The 18,464-nt window shown below is 42.3% G+C and overlaps 1 protein-coding gene across 1 annotated transcript; it reads right to left on the bottom strand.

Annotated features, from left to right (window-relative positions):
• Nucleotides 1–8,926: 8,926 nt before the first annotated feature.
• On the bottom strand, nucleotides 8,927–10,717 carry LOC108093450 (UDP-glycosyltransferase UGT5). The gene is given in 3 exon segments (XM_017193524.1): nucleotides 8,927–9,936; nucleotides 9,992–10,491; nucleotides 10,493–10,717. Coding segments are annotated over 3 exon segments (1,647 nt in total). The 5' UTR covers nucleotides 10,709–10,717; the 3' UTR covers nucleotides 8,927–9,005.
• Between the last annotated feature and the right edge of the window lie 7,747 nt (nucleotides 10,718–18,464).

Here is an 18,464-nt window from a genome sequence, read left to right as displayed (position 1 = left end):
CCCTGCTTAGGTCATTTTACTCGCAAGGCGTGCTGTAAAAAGCAGAAAAAGTGTATTTAATTTTATTGACATATTGCTAATTAGACAGAACATGACAGCGTATCAAGATTTATTGCGCCCGATAAGCGACAGAAGCTATTTCCCCACAACAATTCGAGAAACGGGACTGGGGACTGGTGACTGGGGACGGCAGGGCGGATCAATGAACGCATTCGCTTTAATTGGTAGACATGGAAAATATGCCAAACAAAGGAGCCGAGGAAAGAACATAAAGTGAGTGATTGGGAAAGATGTGTGGCGAAGAGAGGAATCCCTCTCTCCGCAGAGCACAGCCGCAGTCGTTCTAATTAAATGCACTTGAGAATGCGGGAGCGAGTGTTTCCTTCTCTTTCATTTCGAAGGGAGGGAGAGGTGCACGGTTTCGGTTCACTGGAATTTATGTGACTTCGAGGGGAGTTTCCCCTCGAAATGTCTCGTAACTCTCAAAACAACAAAAAAGTGCATAAAACCCAACATTTGTTTTCAAACAATTTGATTTTTTTTTTTATTGTTTGCTCGAATGATGTTTACCTTTCAGAACTGCTTGAGGAGGCATGGAAGTGGTGGGAGTTGCACTAGTGATTGCATGGCAGTCTGCCCTGCGATATCATACATGCATATGTACATGCATATGTACATACATATGTGAAAGCTGTGTGTGTATATATGCATAAAAAACCAAATTCCTTGGGAGAGCGGAAAACACAAAAATTGCTGTCGTGCGTCATAAATTCACCTGAACGTGCATAGTAAGGTTAGGTGGCTGTCGGGGGAGTCGGCGAAAAATGCAATAATAACTGAAAATACGCAACTGAAATTGGAGACATTTCAGAAACATATATACATATATGCATTGCAGGTGTACAGTGGCGGTCAAAAAAAAGAGCACGGAAGGCCATTCAGTGGACATTTTTATATCCTTGCAGAGCAAAGGTTTTTCTATGGTTTTTCTGTATTACACTTTTATATGCATGGAACTAAAAAATGTATTTATTTGAATTTAAATATCAAACGAGTCCAGCTAGACATGTCTGTCTGTCTGTCTTTCGTTATGATCGGAAAGGTCTTGGGCGTAAACCCTATTGTTATTTTAATGATTTATTCGCTGCGAATTTAAAAGGATGTAGGTAGGGTCTTTTGGAAAAATTGAATCTACCTGCCCATAAAGTTTGTTATTTCTTGTAATAAGAAGCCCCCATTAAAATAATTGCAATATTTTAGTTTTCTTTCAGAAAACCTTAGATAAAGTAAGCTTAATTTCGAGCATGTTGTACACACCGCTTTCAATATCAATGCCTGGTTTCCCGCTGGTCTGGATTTTAAGCCGTGCTCTCTCCGTAACTAGCTGCTTAATTCCTTTTCCCGCTTTCGCTGCAGGGCGTTACTAAGCAGATACGAGGAAAGCGAGGAAAGGATGAAGAAGCACCGATCCCGCCCACAACACCAACAGGACAAACAAGGGAATCATGCGTGAACATTAATTCGATTTGCGCAGATGTTCGGCCAGCAGGAACACGAAGGACCACGGACAAAGGAGGGTGCCGTCCTCAGCTTTAATTTCGCATATTACTCGGTGAACTGTTGACAACGCTACCTTTCCCCTTTGTTCCTGCCCTGCTCCACCAGCTGCGGAGGACGAGTGGCGAGTCCTGCCCTGTCCACACCTCCCTAGTGACTGCCACCAGTGCCCTGACCTGGAGTTGTATTCCGCTTTGGTGGTGGTGTGTCCTTTTGATCTGGTCGCCGGGCGGGTTGGGGTTTTGTTTCCGTGTTTGCCGCGGGTAATGCAATTAATGTGATTTTTGGTTGCAAATTAAATGTATTTATCAGCGTTTATCAATTAATTTTCTTTTTCATTTACGGTCAACCGTATCCTCCCCTCTCTGCCGCACTCTGAATCTGCGGGAGCTTGACAAATTACGGAAAAAGTATTAAACGTGACACTTTAGTTTGCATCCTGCACGCTTCCATCAAATTTAATTAAACGTTCTGCTGGGACTTAGCCCCGATGGCGGTCATCGCAGGTCAAAACAAGTACATATTCAGTACTTTCAATATTAATATGCCAAAAACCGAACAATCAGTCTGCCGGCACACCCCTCATTCACGGTTCCTTCTGCTTTAGTTTGCTAAATTATACCTTTGGCCACGCCCCTTTACTCGGAGTCCCCCTCCTATATGTGCCCCTATGCTAATAATGTATCGCAATTTATTTCCGAATGTTGACAGCCGATGCCGCATTTTGGTGCCGTAAATTGTGTTTTGTGCCGCACAGCAAGCAACTTTTGTCGGACCTGTAGATGTTTCTGTGCTGCTGCTGCTGCTGGTGTACTAATGATTGATTTTAGGAAATTATATTAAAATAGCTAAGCTGTGGTCGGCTTCTATTTCAGCAGGAATTGATGTGTGTGATATATATTTGTGTATTTGCCGTGTCTGTGATTCTCATTTAAACTAACTGACTATTGTTACAAAGTGCAACAGCTGAAGCTCGCAATCAAGAACAACGTGTTCCTATTTATCGACTATTATTTTCTGCTGCGTGTTAGCGTTGAATGGGGAAGTATATCCGATGCATTAAAAAATCATATTCGAAATCGCGGGATGGCTTTTAGAATGTGTGAATGAGAAATGTGCAGCACATAGTACTGGAGGAGCAGTACTGATCGTCTACGTGGTATTAGCTACCACAACATGTAGGGGAGAAGTGGGGGTTGTGGGCATGGGTCGGTTGTGGGCACCCCTACGTATATTTTCACAAAATTAAGATTGAATTTTTTTGGTAATGTCATTCGCAAGCAATTACCCTATGTATGATTTATGTCAAATATCAAAGTAAACGAACGCGTTTGCTTTTTGAAATTAACGAATTGGTTTTTCTTGTGCTTGGAAAAGGTGGTGAAACTTTATTCAAAGATTTTCAATAGTGTATCAATTAAAGTGAATCGATTAAAAAGGTAAGTGTAATGTATTTTTATTTAGTCAAAGCATTATACTAAATGGAACAATATCGATTTGAACCAAAAAATTTATGCAAACACATTTTTTAATTACTTCTTAAAATGCCTGCGAAAGTTGGTTGTGGGCACCAAAATTGGGTGGGTTGTGGGCACCCCTTTATTTTTGGCCAATTTTTTTATTACCTACAATTTCTTGTTAAATTGTTTTCAAAATTTGTTTGGAACCCTCTAGAACATTCTTGTAGGAATCTTAGGCTCTTGGAAAAGGATCCTCTCCCGCTGAGAGGGATTATCACTCAATTGTGACATCTGCGATCGAGCTTTTCATCCGAAATGTGTGGACATGCGGGGCAGTCATTATATGTTACATGTCAAAATTGTGTTTCCGACGATGAATAACGCCTATGTAGTCTTTGAAATAAATAAATTGTCATTTTGTTGATATTGGTTGCGGGTTTTTTTTCCATATTATTCCATTTGCAGCATTTTTTCCCAGGGTGCCCACAACCCCCCCAAAAAAAAATTTTTGCTGAAAATTACGATTTTACAAAAGTCCATATGAAATTTTTTCCCATGACAAAATCAAGTATGTTTCTTCATAATTAGTTAGCTTAGGTCTCTAGCTTTACACAGATACCCATATGTCCAAATAATATGCACTAGTTCGGTAATTATAAGCCAAAAACAAAACTATGCCCACAACCCCCACATCTCCCCTACCTATTCTTAAAAACAAAATGCAACATACTACCTCAGCAACCCATCACAAGAAAACATAAAAATAGTAATTGAATTCCTTAAAATTACCAAACTATAACATCATATAACACCTAAATAAAAAAAAAAAATTGTAAAATGTAAAATAACGATGTAAATAATAATGTAAATGTAATTGTAATTGTAAATTGTAAACCATAATATAAGTACAGACAGTCGATGGCCTCAGCAGCTAGTACTGAAACTTTCATTACTTAGTTTTAGTTTTTTAAGCTATTCTAACTACAATATAAATAAATAAATAAAATAAAATAAACATGTAGCTCTATACTTGGCCTTAACAGCTCTGACCCTCTGTGAGTATGGGTTTAACAGATTTTTAGATTAGATTATATATTCTTGTCAGCATCACGATCTGAATCGAAATACGTCTGTCCGTCTGTCCTGCTGTCTGTTTCTATGTAAAAAAGTCTCTCAGTTTTAAAGCTATCTTGCTGAAACTTTCCCAAAAGTTGTGTTTTTAATCCCACGAGCATGATTTTCAAAATATACAGTTTTGCAATAACCATTGAATCGAGAAAAAAATTTCATTAAAATCCGACAACGTCATCATATAGCTAATTGAGGAAAGATCGAAAAATCTATATACAAATAACGAAAATAAAAATTATAACATCGTTGTTTTTCATCAAACAAGCGTGATTTTTGGAACGTTGATTTTTCTCACGACTCTTGAATTACGAATTAATTTTATCAAAATCGGACGACTATATCATACAGCTGTCATATGAACAATAGTCGAAAATATGGAAAATTAATACACAACTAGTCTTCGATGTTGTTTAGCCTTTATGCATTTTGTTCGACATATTTGATGACTGCAAGGGTATATAAGCTTCTAAGACTAACTTTTGTTACAATCCTTTTATATGACTCTAAACAAAATAAATTATTACAAAACGGAGGATATCAAACCTATTTTTCGATATAGGTGACTAACTGTTTAACTGACACCAAAGGACAACTGCAGTTAAAATTGGGGAAACTCGGAAATACAGATAAGGCATGATTTTCAGTTGTTTAAGCAGAAAGCCAAACAAAGTCTGAGAGGTGATAAAAGTATAAAACGAAAAAAGTCAAACATTAAATGGTGATTCCGGGAGACAACGTCCTGTGGGTAATCAGCCACTTAATTATTGCAAATGTAGATAGAGCGCTGCCAATACAAACTGCCATTTTGAGGGAGTGCTTAATGGACTTTTAATAAAATCCATAGACGCGAAGCGGGGCAGGTGGCCTCCGATATGGAGTCGAGGGGCAGCAAGCTAAACAGAAAGTGTAATGAACCGCAGGACACATTGTGCAGACATTTTCCAAATGAAAAGCCATTCAAAAGCGTTCGGCAATGGCCAAACAATGGCAAAAGAAAAAAGATAAAAGGGAGCGTGGTGCCGAGGAAAGCAGTAGTCGACTCTTGCCTACCTATTTATTCTGAGAACACGAAATATCGCAAGGAATTACCGAAGTGGCATTAGTTTTTTCATCTGCCTTGCGTAAAGATTTTCGTTCCTTTTCTTCTTTATTTTTAACTTAGAACTTGATATGGTTATTCAAGTGTATTAAGAACCCTTGGCCGCAAAGCCTGATATTGTCCCACGGAATACCTATTTTACCGCCCCGGAACGAAAACTTACAAAAGCCAAACTGGGCGAATCAAGGCTGACTGTCTGGCAGACAAACACAACAATAAAGATAGAAATCAACGCAGACGTGTGCATAAAATATTAATTATCAGCAGTTTGCTGGCAGCTCGAGCGACAGCCTCAACATATTGCCAATGGCTCTGGGCCCTCTCAGCCCTCTTAGCCCGCTCAGCTTGGCGAGACGGCAACAATGCTCGGAAATGCAACTGACTTTGGCAGCAGACGCTCGACACGCAACCAAATGCTCCGCACTCCCTGGGAGGAGTGAACGGGTTGAGGGCGAAGGGTGAAGGGGAGCCAGTGGGTGGCTATTGGGCTTGCTTTGGCATTGGCATTGGCAGAGGTCGAAGAAGAGGAAGAGGAGGAGAAAGGGGAAATCGGCGGAGGTCGGTGCTTAAAATTAGTACGTTTGCCAGTTAGCAGCAGTGGGTTCTGGGCGGGTGCTTCAGTCGGAGGGGAGTGCATAAAAGCCAGATGTGTGCACGAGCGAAAATGAGGTGGTGTGTGGGAGGATAGGAAAGAAAATGGAATAGAATAAATTCAGTATTAAATGTTATTGGGACTTTGGTTTCCAGCATAAAATCTTTATCCAAATGCCTTGCGCAGTCATTTATGTTTATGCGCACATACGTAAACACAAATGAGAAAAGTTTAAAGAAAGTCACCAATAAGGTGTAAGGTTTTAACCCAAGCCAATTAGTAATAAAAAAGGTTAATATTTCATTTTATTTATTTAAAATAATTTAGCTTATTCCAGTTGACTAGTAATCCGACCCTATTTGGCTGCCTCTAATGCTCCGTCTAAAATTTGCAAGACCCTTAGCCGATTTCTACAAAATGTAATGAAACAACAAAAAATGTGAGAAATTGATCATAGTGTTACGGTCACGTTGGTTCATAACATCTTATGAGAGAAACGAAATGATTATCCCGATAGATATAGTTATAATAATAGTTATAATAAGAGGAGCTGACCGAGTTTTAGTTATTTTGCCCCCGGGAGTGGTATGACTATTTGATACAAAACAAGCGAAGGCCTACCAAAAAGTAACCTAATTACTGTTTGGATATAAAAGTCAAAATATATAATTTGTTCCCGACCTCTGTCTTTCTTACACAATCACGTATGTATCCCTTGTTTGTAGCATCTGGTAAATTGTTTGGGCAGGCCTCCATTTGTCAAGCATTTCCTGTAAAAACACACGCTTCTTATTTCAAAAAGCGATTATATATTGTTTCGGGGCGGCTTCACATTAGCAACCAAATTAAGCAAGGAAAAAAGTGTTAACAGTCGCCAACTCGAACGGTTTTGTGTCTGGGAGTTATTTCTAGTTCGTGTTTCATTTGATAGGAAAGAAAACCGCTTACGCCGGGGAGAAAGTCTGGTGTGAGCCGATCATCCAGTTTGGATCCGAAAATAGAAAATTTACAAGCCACTCAAGGGCGACGCTACTGAAATATGTCACCCAATGTAGCAAAACAAACTGGACTTGCACCACTTGAAGCCATGAATTTCTGAGCGTCCTGCCTGCTGGAGGCTCTGGCACGCTGCCCGTGCAATACTTTCCGGGAACTGTGTGCGTCGTGAAATACAATCCCAACAGTAATAATGTCTACGATTAGTGCTAAATAGGACGCGGGTCTGGAAAATTGGTTTTCCTTAAAGTGTTCGTTTTTGTATATCCTGAGTACTGGCGCCTATGTGTGCACCCCGCCTTCGTCTTCCTTTTTCTCGGCTGCTCAATTAGACACCCGACAGGTCGGGATTTAGGGATATTTCCCCGGCTTCTCGGCACAGCGGGATAATGCCGGGACCACCGCAACTACTGCTGCTGATTTGTAAGGAACGGCAAAGTTGTTAAGTCTTGTTACTTTCACCGCTTAAGAAATGTCCCCGTTAAGTAAAACAAGCCCGTCGAATTTGGAAACTCGTATTGTTTCAAGAACAAAAACAAGATCCTTTCAAATCCAATTATATAAATTTAAATAAATAAAATAAATATATAAATACCAAAAGTAAAACTATATTCACGAATTTCATTTATAAATCATTTTGCCTTAGGTTGGTTTTATTTACAATTGATAGCACACAATCGATACAATTTGATATTAATTTAAATTGCGATTTCTATTGGTTTTCTGACTAACTTGATTTAATGCACGATCTCACACAGCGTACTTCTTATTTTGAAGTCGTAAGAAAACATATCAACATTTTGTGAATGGCTATTTTAAATTGGTGAGGTTTTAACCCTTTCTTTCTCCTTTCATACCCAAATCTCCTTGTAATGACCACTTTCTGTTTATCAATTGTTGCTCAACTGTTAACTGATCTGTTAGCAGTTACCTCCACTTCATTAAGTCGGTTACAATGCGCGTCAACTTCAAAGAACCCACTGGGCGGAAAACCCTTCTTGGCGGGTTTTTCCGCAGGCTGGCCACTTACTGCTGACCGACAATAGCCTCTGCTCCGCAGCATTCCACTCTATTTTGGCGAAACCACAAAAGGCACAAAAGCTGCGTCCTTCTTTGAGGCCCGGCCATCAACAGCGGCCCAATCAGCAGGAGCTTTTGACAAAAACCGGGGAGCACGAAGCCCCGGAGTCGCATGGAGGTCTGCGAGCTGGTCGCGGCTTCTGGTGGAGTGTGCACACTCCGCTGATAAGGAAAATAATGCTCGTTTTTCTCGGCATCGCTCGATCGGCCTCGAGTGCAATTTTCAATCATGCAATTTCCCTTTTCCCAGCTGAGACCGTAAAACGTCCATAAACGTGCGAGGAGCTGATGGCCATGTGCGTCCTTTGTCCTCATCCTGCCATCGACATTCGAGGTCCTGTCAGCCCGCCCTGTGTCACTCACTCATTCATTCGGCCGTCTGAAGGCTTTTCATTAAAAATCGTTTAATCCACGCTATCATTTTCCCTGCGCTTCTACCATTTCCACCCGCCCACGTCCTTATGCTCGTTACTCTGCTTGCCAATTGCTCATTGATGCAAACGTCATTTGATTGTCGTCATTGTTGCACTGACAAGGACAGACGCCGTCGTCATTGGCAGTAGTGTTTTCTGGGAGCTGGCTCTGCGATTTGTTTTCCAAGTTCCAAGTTCCCTCATGTTCCTGACAAATGTTGCTGCGGTGCGAATGAATGAATCGGACGATTTTGCGGATTTTCTGCTTAATTCTTTATTGTCTATGATTATGGGACTTAGGTAGTATGGGGCCTTCGTAGCGCTATTCACAATGCCAAGTCAAAAAATTGTATCGCTTAATCGTATTTTCGAATCTTTTTTCTTTTGTGCGTTTTTATTTTATTTTCTATCTTTTGATGAATTGTCTAACTGATTTCTTCATTATTCAGTGTCAAATACAATTTATTTACTATTCGAAAGGAATTCAACTTTTAATAATTTCTTATTTATTATAGGTTTCCAAAGCCTCAACGTTTGCGCCTCCGCCAATAAAACCAACAAAACTTGCCGATAAACAAAATAATAGGACACAAAAAAATGCAATTTTTAGTTCATTTTAATTGTTCTATTTATGTAGCCGGTTTTAATAGAGCTATTTGCTTATCTGGTTGCGACAATCATCTTTTCTTTTTGCTCAACTTACGATTATTGTTAGATTGAGACTTTTTGAGAGCGCTCTTGAGCTTCTTGAGAGTAAAGCAGAAAACCAACTTGCTGATAAAAATTACAGCAGCGATAGCCACCAGAAGGAGAGCGTATACGTCAATGTTGTTGGCTGCTATGTAGGTCATGTGCACCACAGGACTCTGCAGGTGCGGAGCTCCGCGGTGTCGGATCACGTACTCCACCCAGTAGACAAAAGTCTCCCGGGCGCTCATGGGGCGATCCCGGTAGAGAGCGGAGAACGACTTTACGGCCTGGGCATACTTGGGGTTCCCGAGCACCTCCTGGATGCCTTCGAGGAAGGAGGCCTCCTCCAGTGCGAGGATGCTCTGCGAGAGTCCGAAGCCCTGCTTTTGCATGGCGTCGGCGTTGGTGGGCTGGTCCCCGAAGACGGGAAGGGCCAGCATGGGCTTACCGTGGTACTGGGCCTCGGTCACTCCGCCCTTTCCCGCGTGGGTTATGAACAGCGAGATGTTCGGGTGCGCCAGGATGTCGTCCTGGGGCAGCCACTTCAGGAAGAGTATGTTCTCCGACCTTCCCGGCGTGTTCTCCAGATCGTCCCACTTCCAGACCACCTTCTGCTTCAGCTTTGAGACGACGTTGAACATTTTCCGCACCGTGTCGGGTTGGAGGTGCTCTTTCTTTAGGTTCGAGCCCAGACTGAGAAGAATAGCGCCGTGTGGAGTGTCTCTGAGGAACTCCTCAATGTCTCGGGGAAGTGGGTCGGGACGGTCCTTGACCTGGATGCCCCCCACCTCGATTACAGCCGGAACGTTGGGTCTGATGGGACCCTCGCTTATACCGTGGGAGGCAAAGAAGACCAGAGAAATGTTTTTGTTCAAGTCCCCGTAGCTGGGGAGGGAAGGGTCGTCTCCATAGATCTCCCTGGAAGTGGAGGTAATGCAGGTGCTGGCTCTGCTTGGTGTAGTTAGCTACCAACCTGTATGTCCTTGCGTTTCCCTGCTCGAGCACGAATGTGAACAGCCGATGGCCCAGGCTCGACAAGAGGTTGACCACTCGCTTTCCAAAGCCCATCGGTCCGGGTTCGGTGGCCAGCTGCATCGAGGGCACGTAGGAGACCTCCCTGGGGTTTCCCAGAACGTCCCCCAAAAGGGACGGCGGGTTCGAGAGGGCCACCACCTGCGGCACCTTCAGCTTGTGGGCCAGGGCCAGCTGGAAGCTGTTCATGAAGTAGCCCACGATAACCAGGTCAAAGCTGTTGTCCGGGTGCTCGTAGAGGTCTCTGACTTTCTGGTGCTTCATTACGCTGCCCATCTTGGAGAAGGCCTCGCTCATTTGTCCCACCGATCGCAGCATCGTCAGGTGGGAGTTGCTGTTCTCCTTCTTGGTCAGTCCGCCAACCAGTACGCTGAAGGCCTGAAGGTCGTTCTCTTCCAGAGGCACGAGGATGTGTGTGATGTTCTTGTGCAGGGACGGGGGGCTTCAGCGTGGTGACTACAGTCACGTTGTGGCCCCTCTCTGCCAGAATCCGGGCCATCGACATTTGGATTACCAGGTGCGATGGACTCAGACTGGTGAACAGACCCAGAATAGAGGCTCCATGGGCTCCGGCGACCAGAGCCAGAACCTGGAGGAGAAGCCAACTCGAGTTTCCGACCATCTTGGCAAGTAGGCGTCTGCCAGTAAACTGGATCATTAGGGCAATGGTCTAGGCTGAGGCGGTATCAAAAGACAGATAAGCCTTATCAACCAGCCTACGTTATCACTAGTGTCTACCGATTCTCTATGTTCCGGAATGCTGATCAGCGACGTCAGTTCATTTAGGCCTCTTAAGTACCTCCGTTTCGATCGATAATAGTCATACGATTATGTGTTAGCTTGTCGAGTCATCGTGTAAGCGCAAACTGTTCACCAAACGAATATAAAAAACAAGAAAGGAAGCTAGCTTCGGCAACCCGAAGCTTATATACCCTTCCCATCAAATACGTCGAACTAAATATATTAACAACATCGAAGCTATGACGTTTTCTCTATTCTCTATTCTACTCTATTTTCGACTTTTATTCATGTGACAGCTATATGATATAGTCGTCCGATTTTGATAAAATTTAAATAGAAAATCAAGAGTCGTTGAAATTCCAAAAATCATTTTTGTCTGATGAATAACAACTATATTATTATTTTATTTCCGTCCATTCTATATAGATTTTTAAATCTTTCCTATAGCAGCTATATAATAAGTTGTTCAATTTTTATGAAACTATTTTCTTAATTTAGGGTAGTTAAAAAACACAGACGTTATAATTTTCGGTCTTTTCTATGGCAGCTATATGATATAGTTATCCAATTTGGTCAAAATTCAATTCGAAATCTAAAAGTAGTTAACAAACACCACCTAGAAGAAATCAAGTCGCTACGATAAAAAACTACGGTGTGGTAATTTTTTTTTCAATCTCTCGTATGGGAGCTATCTGGTATAGTCGCCCGATCCGGCCTGCGTGCGATGTCTACACAACTTTTGGTGAAGTTTCAGCAAGACAGCTTTAAAACTGAGTGACTAGTTTACATAGAAACAGACAGACGTACAGATGTATTTCGATTCGGATCGTGATGGTCTCTCCTTCACTGCGTTGCAAAGTTCTAGCTAATATTATTATACCGTCTGCAAGGCTATAACAAAAGGAAATGTCTGGTCGGATGTCAGATACTTGTTATAAGCAAACAGGCTTAAAAGGCGTGATATCTCTTTGAATATCTCGACAAATATTTTCAGATAGAAGGATGTTAAGCGAGCGAGTCAAAATGTTAAACAGCCATTCGCTGCTTGCTCATAAATAGAGTCTAAAGAAGTCATTAGTCATTAGCCTTTTAAAGCTGGGCGTGGCACAAAAACGAAAACAAATAGCGCTGCCTACGAATGACAAGAATCTGTATTGAAAATCCCAATATTTTGAGTCTTAAAGGTCCGGAGGTCTCGACGTTCATACGGACAGACAAGCATACATACATCGATTATTCTAATGATCCTTATTAATAATGTATATCCTTAATGGGGTCCAAAATGCCTTCTTCCACCTTATACATTCTTTTCAACAAATACAATATACCCGTTCACTCTACGAGTAACTGAAACGACCTGTCAGTTAAAACTGGAACCTATTCTAAATTTATTAGAATACATTTAAGCTATTTAGTGAGCTGCACTATTCCTAATAAACTTCATAAAAGTCCTGCCTCCTTTGGAAGCGTAACTCAGTTTCGAACAGAAATAGATTTTGAGAGGTTACTCATAGGCAGTGGTCTATATATGTACACATTATAAATATAATATATATATATATAAAATATAATAAGTTAGTTCTTAAAAAATATAGTTCTTCTTTTTTGTCTCCAGACTTCACAACAAATATCTTTTGTGGTATTATGGAAACCTATTACTGATATTAAATGTGGACCTAGAAAGCTACAAAAAGTTTTTAGTACTGATTCTGTTGAGACCATTAAACAACGTGTTCGTTTCCACAAAAACTCAAATGCATACCTATTAATTAAATTTGGTCTGCTGATAGCAGGTCACATAGACCTTTTGTTGGTCAGTTGTAGGAAAAAATAGAAGGTTGGCCAGCTTCAAAACATATTCTGCTTCCCGACTGACCGACGAAGAAGCACTTGTTCTTGCTTTTCGAACGGGAGTTCCTAAAATCCATTCTTTTAGGCTATGTGATGGGTAAATGGCAAAGACGGACTCCGCTCAGTACATAAAACTTAACGAAATTTAATAACGGAAGGCTGCCCCACCGAACGTCAAATATTTGATTAGCCCCATTAGAACAACCCCTCGAGCAGCCCTCGGGGATCCAGTCGCCCCACCGAATGACCCACATGCGAGCGCAAGGGTTGCTCGTTCCCAGAATAATTCATTATAATTCTCGCTCATTAACCCGTGTTTCCATATGCGCGATTCGCGAGCTTCCCACAACTTCGCCTCGGTCCTTGGCCAGGACTAACAAAAGGAAAAACACTTTTCATAATTAAGCGTTGTAATTTTTGTTTGTTTCCCTTGCCGGGAGCCTCTGCCTCGATATCCCCTTGCTCTCAATATTCCTCCCATACTCCTTCGGACTGCTTCCCAACTCAATTTCGTTTTCTGTTTTTGGCAAACCCAAAAGAAAGGTTTTCCCTTGATGGACATATGATTGCCTTTGAATTGCGGCTGACCCTTTGCTTCCTCCACTCATGTTTTCATGTTGCTGAAGAACATTCGATGAGCAAAGGGGAAGATCGATTGGCATTGCGTATCAGTGCTACTTTAATTCGGGCTCTGAATTTATCATCATCCGAGTGTTTTGGGAGCTCATCTGTATTTGGTGCGAGAGCTGAGGAATTTTCAATTAGTGCAACCGAAAAATGTCAGCTCACTTGTCTCCCCCACAAAGCCCCCTCGAAATGGAATTTCCATAATTATGCTGAGCTGGCGGGAAGTTGTCGAATTTACATTAATTTTGTAGTAAATTTAATTAGGAAACAAACTTTTCGCCCGGCTCATGTCATATCAAAAATTCGCTAACCCCTTAACCCCCCGGATCCACCTGGCGTCGGAAAACTCTGCTCTGAGCCCTGAAGAAAACCGTCATTAAGGGGTAGCTACTAAATACAGATTTAAGACCGAAATGTCTATAATTTCCATGGACATGGAACCAAAAGCCGATCCCCCTCCCCAGAGCCGCTGTTCTCTAGCAGTTTGCTGAGCATTAGTTATTACTACCAACTATAATTTAAAATAAATGCCAAAGTATCCGAGGTCTAAGCCGCAAACCCCGAGCCTCCCAGCCCAGAGCTAGCTATTAAGCCCACTCCAAGCCGGCTTCCGGGAACTAGCTCCACTAACCACTCCTTCGCCTGCGCTGCTGTTTCTGCTGGCTTTATAATAAATTTATAAATGAAAATATGAAAAATGGTCGCTGCGTGTTTTCGCCAAACTAAGCAGCAAAAAACATGGAGAGAAACCCCTAAAAATTCTCTCTAACAGCAGAGAAGGCCAAAAGAGCTGAAAGGGACCAAGGAAAGTGGGTGAGTTGGGACTGCAATCTGGGTTGTGGATAGGTCATCACAGGTCTGCGGTCGATTTTCAAAGTTTTACTTTAAAGCTGCCAAGCTTCTGATGTACGTAGGATGTATATATTTAAAGTAATTGGGGGGTCAAAATATGTATCGTCCTCATAAACTACTAACCAAACAATCTAAAAGGTAATGAAAATCATTTACGTAATACATTTGGTTTATGAAAACTTTTTTTTTATTGAAATTGTTCTCCATGCCAAGTGACCTTAAAACATGAAGTCAATTCGATTTCGGAGTCCAAGATATCCAACTAGGCCAGTTATTTTCTTGAACTGACCAGTACATAACGAGAAAATAAGCAGACTTCCCCAAGTCAGAGTCATAACTAAATTTTGGGTCAAAAACTTGTTTAGCTGGACTCAATTCAAAGCAGCTTCATGATTACAGTTCTGTATTAACAAACCTACGATATAACCACAATCTTATCAAACGTTTTAAACAAAACTAAACTGGGGCACTGTTAAGTGTTATTTGCCAATGAAAAAGCGGACATTGAGTCGGCGCTGATCAGGAATATATTATTTACGGGCAGCTTCGGACTACACTCTGTGCTAAAAGTGTACGGACAGAGGGGGAGGAAAACGAAACAAACTTTCCTCGCAGGAGGGGGAGGGACCGGAATATGTGTGGGGAAACAAACGAGAAAAGAGCAAATGGCCGTGGGCATCAGCAGAACAAACAAATACATTCTGGTCGCCATTCGCATCCTGTTTAAAGGGCACATGGTCACCAACACCACCGCAAGCGCATTTCTGATTAGATGTTGCCATTGTGTGTGTGCACACATATATTCCACTGTTGTTGCGAATTCTGCTGGGAAAGTTACTGCTGTGGGGTATTTCGCCATGTACTGCGATGGCTTTTCAAAGTTATTAAGGCAGGTTTTTTATTTTATATCTAATAACTACTCACTGATTATTTGCTGCCTTGAAAAACATTTTACGGGATGGCATAATGCGAAAAGGTTAGTAGGGTTAACTACACTTTCATCGCACATTCTAAACATGAGTTCACTTATTCTCATATGCTGTACAGCATTTGAAGGTTATAGTTTCAAGTTACGCAAGACAGCAGTCTGTTTATACTTCCTTAAAAGCATAAAAGCTGCAATTTCGGTGGTTTCCTGAAGAACCCATCCAATTATTCGCTTAAAGGCCTAATGGGGAGCTGGATGTCTTCTTCCAGGGCGACTTAAAGTGTTCGGAAAGGTGGCCACTTCACCCGCCTTTCTCGCAGGAACACGGATATATAATAAAATACAAGAAAGTGTAAAAACTTTCGCCATTTTCTTTGCCAACTTTCCGTTGCATTTGCAAGAGCAAAATGTCTCTTTGCCAAGTAGTCAACGGTGCACATAACTCAACCGTGCCTTCCTCCCCTCTGCCGCCCCTCTGCCAACCCTCTGCCAGGCCACTGGCTCCATCTATCTTGGCAGCACCCTCTGGCGGCAACAGCTGCAACCATGCCGGACTAAGCTGAGCGTAAAAGCAGAAAGAATAGAAAAATTTGCATATCCTGTGACCCACTTATAATCATTTTTCATGGAGCGCTTGCGAGACAACAGCAGCGGTGCACTGCCAGCAGCGCAATATTAGCCAAGAAGGCTGATGTAAAACGAGGTTATGTTTGCTCCGGGCAGCTCCCAAACCCCCAAACCTCCGACATTAGAGGCAACCTTATGAGGCAACCGCACACAGCATCATTTGCATAAGTTGTGCATGGCGAGGTGTGGGCACCCGAAAGCAAATAAAGTTTCCCGGGAAGGGGAGGAAACTTGGGGAGGGGAGTGTGTTTCTACGTATAAACTTGGGACAAATTATGGACTGGGTTCTATTTCGGTGCTCATTAGCGTGGGCCAAGCTGTCTGGTAATTAATAATCAAAATAGGGATTGAACCGCGTGCTAAGTATTTTTATTATCCTGCACACGCCAGAAAATGGAAGTGTGTTGTCTGCAATTAATCACGGCCCAAAGCGGGGGAGGAGGGGTGGATGGGGCTGGATTTCAGGTGGATCCCTTAAAGTTTGACCACACACGGAGCGCCAATTAAATTTGATTGCTTTTGAGCGAGCAACAATGGCATTAAAATTAATCAGACCGCTTACCATCACATCGATATCTTAATCAAAATAATGTAAATGTTCGTGTATTTATTCGATTCGGCGAAAACATGTCCGTGCCAGCGAATTGGGTCAACAACTCTAGTTGCCCTGTGCAAATAATCAGCTTTGATCAAATTTATTTTGGCAAAACCAACCATCATATATAACATTTGTGCAATGCATTGCGGATTGCTCATGCCTCACTTTGGTCTCTCTGTTTGTTCTGCCTTTATGCAGATTTGCACAATTTTTCATTACAGGACTCACACAAAGCGAGTTTTGTGAAGCGTCAAAATGTATTCAAATATTCTAATCAAGTTTTCGCTGGCCTGCTCGGTGAGCGTGCCGTTCTTCATAAATGTTTTAAATATGAGATAAAGGAATTAAAACACCGGCAAGGATGTTTTCTCAACCAGTTTGTGGGCCTTCAATATTTCGAGAGGAGCAATTTTCAATTACCCTTCTGCTTTCGTTCATCATCTTTACTCCATCTTTACTTCTTCTCCGCAAAGGTTTCAAACCGAGTCCTTCTGGATCCGCAATCCAATTCAGCCCAAGTTTTGGCCACTCGGCCGGGCGAGTCAGTTCATTTATCTCACTGGCCACATGCAAACATACATACATACTATATAGGAGTATATCGCGTCTATCAATCGGTTGTAACTTTTCGGTTCGCGCCGAGAACGTGACGTGAATGGGACTTAAGTGATTTTAATAGTTCACGTGCTCCTTTGACAAAACGCCGACCAGGAGCAGTTTTAGGATGTGGGGCCTTGGGTTAGAGGTCGGCCACTCGATCCGAGTACTTCCGCTTCCTTCCCCGCCCCCACCCCCTTCCAATCCGCCTCCCCCTCCCCCTCCCCCATCGAAGGCAGTGGATCCGAACCACCGACCACAATTTCCGCGCCGCTTGGCCCGATTCTCGGCGGTCTAAGTAAATTTAGCTGCCTGATTTGATTTGCAAATGCCGCTCGGGGAAGGCACGTGACTCAAAACTGTCAGCCTAGCTGGAAGTATGTATTGTCTTTCCCCAGTCTTCCGCCCGTCGGAGATGGGAGCGTGATCAGGTCGAGAGTCTAGCCCAACGACAATCACTACTTTATGGAATCACAAAACCCCTCAAAAGTTGTGTGTGGTATGCATTGCTACTGGCCAGCAAATACAAATTATTAAATAATCAGTCAATAAATGTAGTACATTGTTTTGTACTAATAATTTGGAAATATGGTTCCTTCTCCCATCTCTATTTATGTACCTTCTGTACACCCATATTTTCCCTTAATTTTAAACTGCAGTGCGTGTAATGGACACGCGCCAACTGACTTAATATCAATTTCGACCACACCCCGCCCACCTCAGCTCATGTTCACTTTCTTCTTTTTTTGTTTGCCTCTTGTCTCTGAAAGTTTTAAGTCAAATGAATTTTTTATGGCAGGTTGGCTGGCTTGCAGCTGGCCTTACGTGTTTTGGGTTTGTAATTCAGAGTTCTGCGCACCTGAGTCCAGTTTGGGCTCCGAGGCGGTGGGCCGTTTCAAAATAAATGGTTTTAAAATACTTTCGATTATGTGGAGGGTAGAGATGTCAGATGGACTGGGCCTAGAGGTCGATTGGCTGAGTTATGATTTCTCTGCTTGCTCGGAAAGGAAGCAAATTTGGTTATTAAAATGATATAATTAATAAGTGGGTTTTGCATATTCATTTATGGTATGCCATTTAATCATCAATCCTTTTGAATGTTCAGCACATTGTAACAATAGTTTCAGCAAACAAGCTATTTTAATTCCGACAACAAGCACTCGCCTCCCTCAGGAACCATTTACGGAATCTGATTAGCAAGATCTAGTCAGGCCTGAACTTTTATTCCCAGCTCTCGTAATAATTGTTTCCCGCAATCCTATGCAAAATTCATGCAGTTTATTGAGTGTCTAACCAGTGCTGCGTGTTTTACGACTCCTGGGGAAAAGAGCCCAAATAGTATTGGCCAGATGTGTGGTTATCCCTGCCCCTCCCCTTCAAAGCTGTCAGTTGGATTTACCTCGTTGATTTAGGTTCGACCCGAAAATTTATGGAGCCGACCAGTGTCTCAAAACTTGAACCTGAAGAGTCCACTTAGCGCCAACTAATTGAAACTTCGCCTAATACCTAATACCTGTTTATGGCCCAGAAGGGGCAGGGGTGGCGGGGCAGCGCAGATTGCTGGCTTACCAGATTATAAACAGCAAGCTAAGA

Source organism: Drosophila ficusphila, unplaced genomic scaffold, assembly GCF_018152265.1.
Source record: "Drosophila ficusphila isolate 14025-0441.05 unplaced genomic scaffold, ASM1815226v1 contig_636, whole genome shotgun sequence".
NCBI classification, from domain to species: domain Eukaryota; kingdom Metazoa; phylum Arthropoda; class Insecta; order Diptera; family Drosophilidae; genus Drosophila; species Drosophila ficusphila.
Note: the sequence above shows the minus strand (reverse complement) of the source record. Positions and strands in the feature narration are given on the sequence as shown.